The sequence below is a fragment of the Labeo rohita genome, chromosome 2, assembly GCF_022985175.1.
Source record: "Labeo rohita strain BAU-BD-2019 chromosome 2, IGBB_LRoh.1.0, whole genome shotgun sequence".
NCBI classification, from domain to species: Eukaryota; Metazoa; Chordata; class Actinopteri; order Cypriniformes; family Cyprinidae; genus Labeo; species Labeo rohita.
Genome location: NC_066870.1, coordinates 16,065,772 through 16,082,129, shown reverse-complemented (window position 1 = coordinate 16,082,129; position 16,358 = coordinate 16,065,772). Strand labels below are relative to the sequence as shown.

Here is a 16,358-nt window from a genome sequence, read left to right as displayed (position 1 = left end):
GCAGCATTTTGTGCCTAGGTTACAATAGTCATACAGCATATGATGATTCTACAGACCACATTAAATTTTACATATTACATAATATGTGTGCATGTGTGTGTGTGATGGCTATTAAAATATGTGAGATCAGTGGTTTAACCGTAATGTTATGAAGCTACGAGAATACTTTTTGTGTGCAAAGAAAACAAAAATAGCAACTTTATGCAACAGTTTCTTCTCTTCTGTGGCAGCAGAAGCCAGCATTCTGATGCACCTTGTTTACAAGCAGAAGACGATGCATTCTGTACATTAAACTTCGTAAACATTTAGACAGGGAGGCCTTACTTATTTGAACCAGAACATACATGGGTTGAACACTGAACGTCAAAGACTGAGACGGAAGAGAAGAAATTGTTGAATAAAGTCGTTATTTTTATTTTTATTTTTTTTGTACACAAAGTATTCTCGTAGCTTCATAAAATTACAGTTGAACCACTGATGTCACATGGACTATTTTAACAATGTCTTACCTTTATTACCTTTCTGGGCTTTGAATGTGGTAGTTGTGTTGCTGTCTATCTAGGGTCAGAAAGCTTTTGGATTTCATCAAAAATATCTTAATTTGTGATCTGAAGATGAACAAAGGTCTTACGGGTTTGGAACAACATGAGGGAGAGTAATTAATGACAGAATTTTCATTTTGGGTTAACTATTCCTTTAATAGCTAGTTTGACCTACTAGTACACTCTAAAAAATGCTGGGTTATTTTTTTGACCCAAATGCTAGGTACAGCCTGTTCATTTTATTGAGTTGTTTTATTATTTTTACCCAGCTGCTGGGTTATTTTTTCTACCCAACTGCTGGGTTGAGCCTGTCTCAGACGAAACAACCCAGTTGTTGAGTTACCGTCAAAGCGTGGGTTTCTTAGTTCTCAGTGCCACCGTGCACTTCTTCAGCTAAATAAATGTTTGTATACATTTTAATCATTTATAAAGTCTTTACTGTGCATTCGTCTTGCATGATGGAAATGCCTTTTACTTTGCATAACATACAGTAAACTGATTTTTTTTTCGTTATAATACTGAATTGAATTGAATTTAATGTTAAAATCTGGGGTGGTGGGCTGAGGTTCGTAGTTCCCCTGGCGAACAGCAGCCCATCACTGACTTAGATTTTGGTGATACACACGGGAATTAGCACTGTATCGGTGAAAACTGACTACAGAGAACTGTTGACGCAGCTGGTTGGGTTAAATGTAACCCAACATGCTGGGATGTTTTATTTATATAAGTTATGTTATATAAGTCAACTATTGTTTAAAAATTGTTATATTGCTGACTTAAAATGGGCTGGAAAATAAAAATTACAAACAGAAATATAGAGGCAACAGCAATAATCAAAAGATGAACATTTATTATTAAGCAAGAACAGCCATGGACAAACATATAAGACAGAATTTATTTGGATGAATACAGCATAGTTTGCAATATTGCATCTAAACTTGTTTAACAAGCATTTTAGAAATAAAAATGGGAACATTTATAAGTAGCATTTTAATTTAAGTGTATTCAGACATTCTCTGTAATCACTTTTCACCAGAATAGCGTTAATTCTCGTGCTGGTGTGTTGCCAAAATCTGAGCTGGTGAAGGGCTGCTGTTCGCCAGGGGAATATGAACCTCAGACCACCGCCTCGCGTTTCACTCGTAGCTGAAAGATGCCGTGACTGACTCCATAACCTGCCCATAAACAAACAGTACTGAGATTAGAAAAAATATTTTAACATCAAATTAAATTAAATTCAGTATTATAAAGAATAAAATCAATTTGTTATACAAGGCAAAAATTATGTGAAATATCTGCAGCTGATGCAGCTGACTGACATCTCGACCTTGTATGTTGCGTTGCATAAAATAATATAATTGACAGCACAGCAAAGATTTTATAAATTAAATAAAATGTATACAAACCTTTATTTAGCTGAAGAAGTTAACCAAATCGGCGTTAAATCTCTCCTGTAGGAGAGGCAAAATCCCGCGCTCTGACTGTAACTCAGCAGCTGGGTTGTTTTGTCAGAGACAGGCTCAACCCAGCAGTTGGGTAAAAAGAAATAGCCCAATATTTAATAACCGATTAAAAATGACCAGCAGCTTAGTTAAAGAAAAACTATCCAGCACCTGTTATTAAAATAACCCAATAAAATGAACAAGCTGAACCCAGCATTTTTTAGAGTGCAGAAAATCTACCCAGCACTTGGTTAAAAATATCAAAAATAACCAAATTAAATGACCCAGCAGGCTGAACCCAGCATCTGGGTTAAAAAATAAATAACCCAGCATTTTTTTCTGTACCATACATGTATACACCAAAATAAATTCAGTTTTTTTTATATTTTCGTCCATGAGTGTACTTGCTTAATAATAAATGTTCATCTTTTGATAATTGCTGTTGCTTCTATAATTCTGTGTAGATTTATAATGTCCGGCCCATTTTAAGCCAGCAATATAATAATTGACTTAAATAAAATAACCCAGCATTTTGTTTAAAAAACACTCAAAATAACCCAGCATGTGTTCTGTCCCATTTTTACCCAGCGCTGGGTTGCCAAATAACCCAAGTTGGGTTGTTTTTAACTCAGCATTTTTTAGAGTGTAGTCACTCAATTTTCAGATTTTAATTAGACCAGCCTCTTTCTTTTTACTGACCTAAAAGATTCAAATTAGATCAACGTGACCTAAAAAAAAAAGTTATGACCAATTTTTTTTGACAAAAAAAAATTAGATGACTAACTTGTAAGACTAGTCCAAGCATTTTACTCAACTGGCCACAGCAGGTCATTCTTCATTTATGTTTGTATATGTAATTTAGAGGAACAGAAACTAAACATGTTACTGATACTGAGGAACAGAGAGATATATAAGGGCTTGTGGGATATGGGCATGCATGGAATGCTCAAAATAATCATCCTGCGCAGACTCTTTCATATAATTTACCAGCTGTAAATCCTCTATATTATTTACTTTACTACTATTAATGTTAATGTTTTAACTTATGTGGTGTGTTGCATTCATATAAAGTATTGGCAATTGTTTTTAGAAGAACAATTTGTACATATTGATTGTTTATACTTATATCGTGGGCCTGTAATAAGAAGTACATTTAAAAAAGCATATTTTTAATTTTCATAACCAAATCTAGCTTAGCCCCTGAAATGGGGCGACTTAACATTGTAACAAGAATGCGATCTTTCCAGTTGGGCAAGATGCAGTGCCAAGTCGAAGACTTTGGGAAACATGTTGATTCATGCTATGGTACATATTACTGATGGTGTTTTGCTCTGACCTTTACTGTGACCCTGCTATGACCCTTCTGAAACATTTGGCCACACAGTCTAAACAGATAATAAATGAATTAGAGAGAAAAAGAAGTAATTCTCTTAAAGAAACAAAATCAATCTTTCCGTAACTTTCCCAAATAGAAATGCTGCAAACGATTCGCCAAATTTTTCACTTTTGGTATAAATTAAATAGAACAACTGCATCTTTCTTTAACAATAAAAAGTGTGTAATTCAGTGAAAACAGTGCCCTTTAATGATGAAATCAAAAAAAGGTTTTAATTCAAAACTCCCACTTACTAATATTTCAGAGTTAAATATTTTTCCATTAGCTACAAGTCTGATGTCATAAACGCAAAATCCTTTAAGCTCGATTTCACCATCAAGACTTGATTTATTTTATATCTTCTTTGTTTTTCTTTATTTTTCTATGACTTCATCTTAAAATATAAAATATTTAATTCATGTTATGTGAACAGTGAATATGAAATGTAATTTAAATTAAATCCTGAGTTATCGCTGTTAATGATAAAGAAAACGAGAAATTAAAGTTCTATAGCATTGTCTACAAAAAACATTTAGCAACTACAAAAAGTAAAAATTGATAAAATGTTTTCCTTACACCTCGCTTTTTCTTTATTTAGTTACCTAGGCTTTTTAATCACTTGATAAACAACCACAAATTCAGCAATTGAAAACATATAGAAAATTCTATTTAATGTATAGTTGATAACACTTTTAAGATTCAGCCTGTATGTTTCTCTGAATAAAGAGAAAGCAAAGTGCAGAAAAACAACACTGGACGACAGAGGGTTAACCGTGGATATTTACAGTGAGCGCGTCACCAGCGTGCACCGGAAGTGAACCGCGATGGGACGCAGTAAATTTCAAGTTCATGTTGTCAAAACTTTTCGTCCGATGTGTTGTTTTCTACATTGATTAGAGTCACAAGCGCACAGTGCCATAATGGCACACCGATATCTGCATCTGTCAAGAGGCTGCAGGAACCTTCTCCACGCTCTGCTGCCAAATGTCAGATCAACAAACCGTGTGCAATCGGTAAATGTGCAGCTTGACTGTATTTCTCTAGATCTTTCATCATCCATGAACACATCACCCCGACACCATACGCTATGATCTGATCACAAATACTCATTTTGTCGTTTATGTCATCCGTTTGTCTTGTCTGCCGCAGACAGCAATGTCATAGACCGGAGACTTTGATAGTAAACAAGAGTCGGCCTGTGTGACATTGCGTTGGGTAACGCGTTTAGCTCTTGTTATGTCACAGTAAAAATGTTATAGCGTCAAATTTGACCAAGACAGCATCCAAAACATCAGTTTGTGCTATTGCTAGGTTTAAAATTTGAACAATTTTTGTAAACATCGTTATTATAGGTATTAAAGCCATTTGGAACTTTTTGGCATTTTACTAACGTTACTGTTTTCGTAGGATCTGCTGAAAATAGTAGTAACATAAGAATTCAAAATGGGAAAAGGGCAGGAACCTAAGTTCCTCCAAGAGCTCTGAACACTATCAACAACTCATTCAATAACTAAGGAACAGCTTTGAGACGTATAATATTTGAGGATCCTAGAGATTCACCAAAGAGCTCCAGTGTGGTAATCTGAGGAACCAAAACGGTGCCTTTAAGTTTTTCAGCAGGTGTGATTATGTCTGTTGATCATCTTAATGTGTTTGCTTTTGAAGATTCAGGGTGTTGGGCAAATCGTCCTAGACAGAAGATCCTTGCTTTCTCAGGTCTTGGGCACCTATAGAAGATTAAGCTCCAAACCTCCTAAAGGTGTGAATTACGTGAATTATAACATAACATTGAGATGCTCAAAGCTTGGCTGTTCTGCTAATTGAGTTTTATCTTTTTGCACTGAAGGATTTGAAAAATACTTCCCTAATAATAAAAATGGTGAGCCCAAGCCAGCCAATGCGGAAGTCAAAGGTAATGTCTCTCATAAGATTGTTATGTGAATTCATTTTCTTTTATATGAAATGCAATACAATCATACTGCTTTCTGTATCTTTTTAAACCCAGAGGCAAAACCAAACAATGCTCAGAAGACCGCTGGTGGAGGTGGAGGTGGAAGTAGTGGAGGAGGAGGAGGAAAAAGAGGAGGGCGGAAAGATGAATCCAATTGGTACAGCCGTCTCCAAAAGGTTAAACGTTGTCTAGTAATTATTATTAGTGATATTAGGCTTACTGTAACATTTTATGAAAAAATGAAACCCATGCATGGATGAAATATTCACAATATGGTCAATAGCATGCGTTTAGAATAGGGTTAATTTCTATTTCTCTGTCACTCTTATGCAGGGCGATGTGCCATGGGATGATAAAGAGTTTCGTATGTATTTCCTGTGTGGAACGGCCTTCTGGACAGCTGTCACATATTATTTCTTCTTCCGAGATGGAGGAAGAGAGGTCACCTGGAAAGACTTTGTAAATGGTTACCTTTCTAAAGGAGTGGTATGTAATTACTTATGTTTGATCAGTTTTTATTCTTCAATCAATCTTGTTTGATGTTTCTTTTCAGGCACTTGAACTTTGACCCATGGAATGATGTATTTTATCTTTGCTAGGTTGACAGGTTGGAGGTTATAAACAAGCGATATGTAAAAGTCATCTTTACTCCTGGTAAAACTCCAGTTGATGGGGTGAGTTCTTTAGTTACATGTATTATTTTGGTAACACTTTACAATAAGGTTCAGTAGTTAACTACATTAGTTAATGTGAACTAAGAATGAACAGTACTTCTACAGCATTTATTAATCTTAGTTAATGTTAATTTCAGCATTTTCAAAGTCATTTAAAACACAAGTTGTGTTTGTTAACATTAGTTAATGCACTGTGAACTAACATGAACAAACAATCAAGACTATTTTTATTAACTAACATTAACAAAGATGAATAAATAGTGTAATAAATGTATTGTTTATTGTTTGTTAATGTTAGTTAATACATTAACTAATGCTAACAAATGACACCTTATTGTAAAGTGTTGCTATTATGTTTAGATTATCCATTAGCCAGGTCAGACACTCAAGCTGACATACCCTACAGCTCAAAAGTTTGGTATCAGTTTTTTTTCCTTTTAAATTTCTACTTTAATTCAGCAAATATACATTAAATTGATCAAAACTGACAGTAAAGCCATTTATGTTACAATGTAATTTCTTTTTTAAATAAACTGTTCTTTTGAACACTCTATCCATCAAGAATCCTGGAAAAAATGTAGCATGGTTTCTACAAAAATATAAGCAGCACAACTGTTTTCAACATTGATAATAAGTATACAGTTGAAGTCAAAAGTTTACATACACCTTGCAAATTCTGCAAAATGTTAATTATTTTATCAAAATAAGAGGGATCATACAAAATGCACGTTATTGTTTATATAGTACTGACCTGAATAAGATATTTTCACATAAAAGATATTTACATATAGTCCACAAGAGAAAATAATAGCTGACTTTAACTGGGGTGAAAACTTTTTGAATTTGAAGAACAGGGTAATTTTAACTTTTGTCTTCTGGGAAACATGTAAGTATATTCTGTAACTTCTGAAGGGCAGTACTAAATGAAAAAATATGATATTTAGGCAAAATAAGAAAACATCTTCATTTTGTTCAAAGGTTTTCACCCCCGGATCTTAATGCATCGTTTTTTCTTCTGGATCATCAGTGAGCGTTTGAACCTTCTGTAATACTTGCATATGAGTCCCTCAGTGTCAAAATATGGATCTCAAAATCATACAGTCATTGTTGGAAAGGGTTCAAATACACAAAAATACTGAAAAACCTGAAGAACAGCAGCCAGTTTAAAAGTTTAATACAAACAAGCGACTCATGAACAATTATCATTAAACAAAAACAGCTGTGGCTCATTCAGGTAACAACACAGTATTAAGAATCAAGTGAATGTAAACTTTTGAACGGGGTCTGTTATTTTCTCTTATGGACAATATAGAACATCTTTTATGTGAAATATCTTATTCAGGTCAGTAACATTATGCAGATTCTGCAAGGTGTATGTAAACTTCAACTGTATGTACAGTATATATTTCTCTTGTCTCTGGAAACGTTCCATAAAAATAGCTCACAACAAACTGCGATCCTTTCTTCAAACAGCAATATGTGTGGTTCAACATCGGCAGTGTGGACACTTTTGAGCGAAACCTGGAAACTGCTCAGCTAGAGATGGGTATTGAAGGAGAAAACAGACTACCAGTGGTCTATTCCACTGAAAGTGATGGGTGAGATATTGACGTAAATTTGCAGCTATGCTTTTGTTTCCTAAATAATTTAAAAAAATATCACCAAGTCAACTTGAAGCGATCTTTTTCTTGTTAATTTTTCCGTTTTCAGGTCATTCCTCCTTAGCATGTTGCCCACCGTATTGATCATCGGGTTCTTGCTGTTCATGCTGAGGAGAGGGCCAGCCGGGGCAGGGAGGCCAGGGAGAGGAATGGGTGGGCTCTTCAGTGTCAGCGAGACCACTGCCAAAGTACTACGAGATGAAATCGATGTCAAATTCAAAGATGTGGCAGGCTGTGAGGAGGCCAAATTGGAGATCATGGAGTTTGTAAACTTTCTTAAGAACCCAAAGCAGTACCAGGATTTGGGTGCCAAGATTCCAAAGGTAGCTAAGACGTTTACATAACATTACATAACTGGCTTGTAATTTAGTAAGTCGACTTGAGATTTCAACAGAAGGTTTAATCATCTTGTTTAGGGGGCTATTTTGACTGGACCCCCAGGCACAGGAAAGACTTTACTAGCCAAGGCCACTGCGGGAGAGGCTAACGTCCCTTTCATCACTGTGAATGGATCAGAGTTCTTAGAAATGTTTGTAGGGGTTGGGCCAGCCAGGGTAAGTACATTTTCTGTATCTTATTATGAGCTTCATGGTGTTGAGTATGCTTTCTAACAGACTGAAACACACTCATTTTGTGTAGGTTCGGGATCTCTTTGTATTAGCCCGGAAGAATGCGCCATGCATTCTCTTCATAGATGAGATCGACGCTGTGGGAAGAAAGAGAGGCAGAGGCAACTTTGGCGGACAGAGTGAACAAGAAAACACGCTCAACCAGTTACTAGTTGAGATGGATGGTTTGTGTCTAGACAACAGTCGTTTCTATGATTAAAGTGCCCCTATTATGGCATTTTTAATGTTGCTAATATTGTTTCTGGAGTCTCCTACAATAAGTTTACATGCATGCAAGGTCAAACAATGCTTTTATTTTCTCAAAATGTGCAGTTAATATCACCTCATTTTCCAGTGATTCTCAAACGATACGTTCGAAGCAGTTCAAAGATTTAGTCTCTCTAAACCCCTCTTTTCCATGAGCCTACCCTGTTCTGATTGGTCAGACAGTCCAGTCTGTTGTGATTGGTTCACTGCGTATCAGAAACGATACACCCACAGTCATAGGTTTTGTATTTTCCAAGATTAATAGATATATAAACATCTATTATTTATCATACTTACAGGTTGTGATACTAAGCCATCTTTCAAAAGCGAGCATTTTGTGCATTTACACTGTGATGTGGGATCCGAGTTACTAATGATTTGTTTAGGCTGTTCAGAGTCGATTCTTTATTTTGAAAGACAGTAACTTTATTTATCAAGCAATTTCGAATTTATGACTTTGCAGATCATTTGTATTCACATACAGCTACATTACACACTGCATGAAAGGCAATATTTGAAATGGCATAACAGGCATTTTAAATTATTTTAGATGTCTTTATAATTTCAGATTTATTGATTTTAAAATCTAGAGTTTATAAATATAAATTTTAGATTTGTTTAGATTAATTACATATGCAAATTTATAACCATTTCTCTCATTTTTAGGATTTAACACTGCTACCAATGTTGTAGTGCTGGCAGGCACCAACAGACCAGATATTCTAGATCCAGCTCTGATGAGGCCTGGACGCTTTGATAGACAGATTTATATTGGTAAGGGTTTTTGTCACCTGTCCATGTTTATTCTATATATTAATGGATACACCCCCCTGTCATCCAAGATGTTCATGTCTTTCTTTCTTCAGTCATAAAGAAATTATGTTTTTTTGAGGAAAACATTTCAGCATTTTTCTCCATATAATGGACTGATATGGTGCCCCAATTTTGAACTTCCAAAATGGAGTTTTAAATGCGGCTTCAAACGATCCCAGCTGAGAAAGAAGGGTCTTATCTAGCAAAATGATTGGTTATTTTCATAGAAATATTAGTAATTATATATTAGTATTATGCTTTTTAATGCCAAATGCTCGTCTTGTCTTACTCTGTGTGGATTGCTGTTTTCCGGTTCATGACAGTTAGGGTATGTCGAAAAACTCCCATCTCATGTTCTCCCTCAAATTCAAATTCGCCTTATATCGCTGTTTTACTTTTTTTGTTAAGGGTGTTTGATCTTTGCATGTTCACTTTGCAAAGACTGGGTCGGTACTTTTGCAGTGATGTAGGATGATTTTGAAATTATTTTTGAAGTTGAGGGAGAAAATACGATTGAAGTTTTTCGACATACCCTAACTGTCTTGAGCCAAAATACACAGAGTTCAGTGAAAGAAAGGCAAGATAGACATTTGAGATTAAAAGTATTTAAATTGTATTTTTTTAATGAAAATAACTGATCGTTACGCTAGATAAGACCCTTCTTTCTCAGCTGGACTCGTTTACAACCGCATTTGGGATTGTTTGAAGCCGCATTTAAACTGCATTTTGGAAGTTCAAAATCAGGGCACCATATCAGTCCATTAAATGGAGAAAAATCCTGAAATGTTTTCCTCAAAAAACAAGACACCTTGGACAAACATCTTGGATGACAAGGGGTCGAGTACATTATATGTGAATCTTTGTTTTGGAAGTGGACTTCTCCTTTAATGTCATTTAATATCCTTTAAACTGTAGGGGAACTTTAATCGCAGGCTATTTAAAAGCAATTTCCTCATTAAGTGTGATTTTTTATTTTTTTTTTTTCCCCTGTCAACAATATGTTTAATGTTTTATAATTATTCACTATCAATCAAATGTTTGGAGCTGTCAAGGTTTTTTAATGTTTATGAAAAGTCTCTTATATTCTCCAAGGCTGCATTTATTTAATCAAAAATACTGTAGAATAGCTATATTGTTAAATATTATTACAATTGAAAATAAATGATATCAATTTTAGTATAAAATGATTTTTTAGCAGCTATTAATACAGGCTGCAGTCTTACTGACCCCAAACATTTTAACCGTAATATACAGTTGAAGTCAAAAGTTAACGTATCTGCAAAATGTTAATTATTTTACCAAAATAAGAGGGATCATACAAAATGCATGTTATTTTTTATTTAGTACTGACCTACACTTGATTACATACACTTGATTCTTAATACTGTGTTGTTACCTGAATGATCCACAGCTGTGTTTTGTTTAGTGATGGTTGTTCATGAGTCCCTTGTTTGTCCTGAACAGTTAAACTGCCCATTGTTCTTCAGAAAAAAAGGTTTTTCAGTATTTTTGTGTATTTGAATCCTTTCCAACAATGACTGTATGAATCCTGAGACTTTTCACGCTGAGAACAACTGAGGGACTCATATGCAACTATTACAGAAAGTTCACTCGCTCACTGATGCTTCAGCAGGAAAAAAAACCATGCATTAAGAGCCAGGGGTGAAAACTTTTGAACAGAATGAAGATGTCTACATTTTTCTCATTTTGCTTAAATGTCATTTTTTTTCATTTAGTACTGCCCTTCAGAAGCTACAGAAGATGCTTACTTGTTCCCCAAAAGACAAAATAGTTAAATTTACCCTGATCTTCAAATTCAAAACTTTTTCCAAAACGAGACCTGAAGGATTTTTCTGAAGAACAGCGGGCATTTTAACTGTTCAGGACAAACAAGGGACTCATGGAAAACAGTCACTAAACGAAAAAACTCAGTTGTGGATCATTCAGAACACAGTATTAAGAATCAAGTGTATGTAAACTTTTGAACAGGGTCATTTTTATAAATTCAACTATTATTTTCTCTTGTGAATTATATATAAATGTCTTTTAGGTGAAATATCTTATTCAGGTCATTACTAAATAACAAACAACATGCATTTTGTATGTATTCAGCTGTAAGTATATGTTTATTTTGTATATTGCATAATGATTTCAGGGCCACCAGATATCAAAGGCAGAGCGTCTATATTCAAAGTCCATCTGAGGCCACTAAAGCTGGATGCAGAGTTGGACAAAGAATCTCTGGCAAGAAAAATGGCTGCTCTAACACCTGGTTTTTCAGGCATGTAAAGACTTCTTATACATTTGGGTTTACAAAGTTGTTTATGAGATGTGAACTGAGTTTCACTGCTTACTATTTTCTCTCTGACAGGTGCGGACATTGCTAATGTGTGCAACGAGGCTGCGCTAATTGCAGCCCGCCACCTTTCTGATGCCATCAACCAAAAACACTTTGAGCAAGCCATCGAACGAGTAATTGGGGGTAAGTGACAGACGTGAAATTTGAAAATCTCACTTTTATTTTTTTGTTAAACACATTTATAGCAAACTGTGATATTATTATCTATTAGAGTGCATGCATAGTGTGAAGTTCAGATAATTATAAGCTCTCTGCATGTTTAGGTCTTGAGAAGAAGACGCAGGTGCTGCAGCCGGAGGAGAAAAAGACAGTGGCTTACCATGAGGCTGGTCATGCCGTAGCTGGCTGGTTCCTTGAACACGCTGACCCTTTGCTTAAAGTAAAACCCCCACTTGTTCACATGTAGTTTAATACTGTGATTTCTCAGTGTACTCAGTCATACCATTGGTTGTTTCAGGTGTCCATCATCCCGCGTGGGAAGGGTTTGGGCTATGCCCAGTATCTGCCTAAAGAACAGTACCTGTACACCAAGGAGCAGCTGTTGGACAGGATGTGTATGACGCTGGGTGGACGTGTGTCTGAGGAGATCTTTTTTGGCCGCATTACCACAGGGGCACAAGATGACCTGAAGAAAGTGACACAGAGTGCATATGCACAGGTCAGTCATACATTTATATGATTTCATCATTTAACTGTTTAGAAAGTATCATTGGTGGTTCATGCATAGTAAGCTGTAGCTTACATAAATAACATGAATCACGAACATGACACTTGTAAATGAAATAATTTAATATAAGATTTTTTTATTAAAATAAAATATTATAATATAAAGTAATACACTTTTCAAATGGATTATGAAAACTTAAACTTTTGCAGCTATTTTGCCTTAAACCATCTATTAATGTTAAATCCACAAATAAAATATTAAGGTTTTAACTGCATCTGTCTGAAAAACAAAACAGAATTACTTCTAACAAATAAGTTTTTGCTCAAAACTAGCCAAAATAATAATAAATAATAAAACAATAACAACAGTAATAATAAAATAATAATAATAAAAAAAAAGAGACTGCATTAAATTGATCAGAAGTGACAGTAAATGAATCTATAATGTTACAAAATATTTATATTTCAAACTTTTGTGACTTGAGTAGGCGTTGGTTAAAGGAGAAGTCCACTTCCAAAACAAAGATTTACATATAATGGACTCACCCCCTTGTCTTCCAAGATGTTCATATCTTTCTTTCTTCAGTCATAAAGAAATTATGTTTTTTGAGGAAAACATTTCAGGATTTTTCTGTCATTTTATAATGAACTGCTATGATTCCCTGGTTTTGAACTTACAAAATGCAGTTTAAATGCGGCTTCAAGCGATCCCAAATGCAGCTGTAAACGATCCCAGCTGAGGAAGAAGGGTCTTATCTAGCGAAACGATTGGTTATTTTCATTAAAAAAAAACAAAAAACAATTTAAATACTTTTTAATCTCAAAAAATACAATTTAAATACTTTTTAATGTCAAAAAAATCCCTCAAAAAACATAATTTCTGTACAACTGAAGAAAGAAAGACATTATATGTGAATCTTTGTTTTGGAAGTGGACTTCTCCTTTAATATTACACCTAAACATATATTTTGTTCTTATATTATAATAAGAATGAATGTTTCTTGAACAGCAAATCAGCATGTTATAATGATTTCTGAAGGATCATGCGACACTGAAGACTGGAGTAATGATTACAGCTTTCCATCACAGCAATAAAATGTATTTTAAAACATATTGTAATATTAATATTTTAAATTGTAATAATATTATTTTACAGTATTTTTGACCAATTGTAATATTATATTGTATGGCCATCAAGGTATAAATAAAACCTGTTGATGGAGAAAAAAAGTATTCTATATCGCTGCTGTTCAAAAGTTTGGGATCAGTAAGATTTTTAATGTTTTAAATGTTCATCAAAGTTCCAATTATTTGACCAAAAAATACTATTATATATTAAATATTATTGCAATTTAAAGTAACAGTTTTCTATTTTAATATAGTTCAAAATATAATTTATGTACGTGATACAAAGCTGAATTTTCATCAGCCATTGAGTGTCACACGATCCTTCAGAAATCATGGAAATAGTTGGAAATAGTTGTTCTGCTTAATATTTTTTTTGAAACCTGTGATTCTTTTTTCAGGATTCTTTGAAAAAATGTTAAAAAGAACCGCATTTATTTAAAATATAAAACTTTTGTAACAATTTAAGTCTTTACTATCACTTTTTATCAAATTAACCCATCCTTGCCGAGTAAAAATATTAATTTCTTTCAAAGAAAGAAAGAACAAATTTACTGACCCTAAACTTTAAACAGTAGAGTATATTGTTAAAAAAGATTTCTATTTTAAATAAATGACGTTCTTTTTAATGTTTTGTTCATAAAAGAAAACTGAAAAAAGTATCACAGGTTCCAAAAAAAAAAACAAAAACTAATCAGCACAACTATCAACATTGATAATAAATCTGCATATTAGAATGATTTCTGAAGGATCATGTGACACTGAAGACTGGAGTAATGATTCTGAAAATTCAGCTTTGCATCACAGCAATAAAATGTGTTTTAAAATATAATGTAATATTAATATTTTAAATTGTAATAATATTATTTTACAGTATTTTTGACCAATTGTAATATTATATTGTATGACCATCAAGGTATAAATAAAACCTGTTGATGGAGAAAAAAGTATTCTATATCGCTGCTGTTAAGATTTTTAATGTTTTAAACGTTCATCAAAGTTCCAATTATTTGACCAAAAAATACTATTATATATTAAATATTATTGCAATTTAAAGTAACAGTTTTCTATTTTAATATAAATAAATCTGCATATTAGAATGATTTCTGAAGGATCATGTGACACTGAAGACTGGAGTAATGATTCTGAAAATTCAGCTTCACAGGAGTAACATTTTTATGTATATTAAAATGGAAAACCGCTATTTTAAATTGCAATAACATTTTACAATATTACTATTTTTTTCTGTATTTTTAATCAAATAAATACAGCCTTGATAAGCAGAAAAGACGTCTTTAAAAACATTACAAATTTACTGATCCCAACTTTTGAACAGCAGTGTATATATAGTGAAATGACTGTATGTTTTGTATATAACATCCACAATATAATCCACAGACCCCAGCTGAAAACTCTTACTCTTCCATCTACAGATTGTGCAGTTTGGCATGAATGAAAAGGTAGGCCAGGTGTCTTTCGACCTGCCACGGCAGGGAGAGATGGTTTTGGAGAAGCCCTACAGCGAGGCCACGGCACGCCTCATCGACACGGAGGTTAGAAACCTCATCCACACGGCCTATCAGCGCACACAGCAGCTGCTGACTGAGAAGAAGGCTGATGTGGAAAAGGTACAGCAGGCCACTATCAGGATCAGTGCATTATACACTGATTTGTTTTCATCATCATAAATTGTGACAGAAAACAGCTATGAAGCTTAACTGTAATTCTCTACTTTAACCACTAGGTGGCACTACGTCTACTGGAAAAAGAGGTGCTGGATAAGAACGACATGGTGGAGCTCCTGGGCCGAAGGCCGTTTGCTGAAAAGTCAACTTATGAGGAGTTTGTGGAGGGAACGGGAAGCATGGACGAGGACACATCGCTGCCCGAGGGCCTGAAGGACTGGAACAAGGAGCGCGGCAGCGAGAAGGAGGAGAGTACGGAGGAGCAGGTGGCACGACAGATCACCGGTGGTATGCCCTTCTGAGGACACCCGTTAATCGTGACCCTGGAGGGTCAGAGCACTTATTTAAGAGATGGGAAACACTTGCGTGGCGGACACTGAGGCAAGTACCCTGTTCTTCAAGAGAGCTGTGATTAAAGATCCCGGCTCTCTTGGTAGTAAGCGTCGGACTTGTATTGTGTACAGTAGAGTGTTTATGAAATATAAACTTTCTTGTGCTGAATTTGATTGTGTTTCAGCAAAACTGAAAAGGATCAGATGATCTGTTGAAGGTGAAGTGTATTTTACGTGACACGTCAGCGCTTTGGCAAAAAATCTGTTTAAATTCAGGCAAAAGCACTGTGTCAAGAGTCTTTTCAATCTTATCTATCAATGACCAAGATGACATACACACAAAAAAATATATATATATATCTTTACATCTAACAGAAAACATGTTGAATCATCTGCAAGCTTTGCCTCTGATATGCACAGTTGCGTTTTCACTTTCTGTACAAGATTCCAGTTCAAAACTGCCGCAATTTGTGACCTTTCTGAAATATGACTTATCTTCTTTCAGTTGTGCTTGCTTACTGGCTGTCTGAAAGACTGAAATATACATGAATGTTGTGAACCGTGCACACTCGTGCTACATACATACTCTACTCTCACAGATTTACACTGGCATGAGCGTCAGTCGTTGGCTTCCATGTTATTTTATGCAATCAAGTTCTTTGATTAAAGGACAGAGCAGTCATTTTTGAACCGTTTTCTTCTTTTGAAGTTTATTTGCGTCATTTATGGCCCAGGCAGCTGCTCTTTGTGGTACAGGCTGATTAAACTATAGCTCAGTTCAAAATAATTGCACACTGCGTAAGTCGCATATGTAATGAAATAGGATGCAAACATACACAATTGCAGATGAGTAGTTAA

The 16,358-nt window shown here is 34.7% G+C and overlaps 1 protein-coding gene across 1 annotated transcript; it reads left to right on the top strand.

Moving 5' to 3' along the window:
- The first annotated feature begins 4,158 nt into the window (after nucleotides 1-4,158).
- On the top strand, nucleotides 4,159-15,723 carry afg3l2 (AFG3-like AAA ATPase 2). Its single transcript, XM_051138772.1, has 17 exons — nucleotides 4,159-4,372; nucleotides 5,025-5,118; nucleotides 5,206-5,271; nucleotides 5,365-5,486; nucleotides 5,644-5,796; nucleotides 5,910-5,984; nucleotides 7,458-7,582; nucleotides 7,695-7,968; nucleotides 8,062-8,199; nucleotides 8,285-8,438; nucleotides 9,187-9,294; nucleotides 11,489-11,614; nucleotides 11,705-11,815; nucleotides 11,956-12,071; nucleotides 12,150-12,350; nucleotides 14,917-15,111; nucleotides 15,228-15,723. The coding sequence occupies exons 1-17, from the start codon at nucleotides 4,280-4,282 to the stop codon at nucleotides 15,468-15,470; spliced, it is 2,394 nt and encodes a 797-aa protein (XP_050994729.1). The 5' UTR covers nucleotides 4,159-4,279; the 3' UTR covers nucleotides 15,471-15,723.
- Nucleotides 15,724-16,358: the final 635 nt, after the last annotated feature.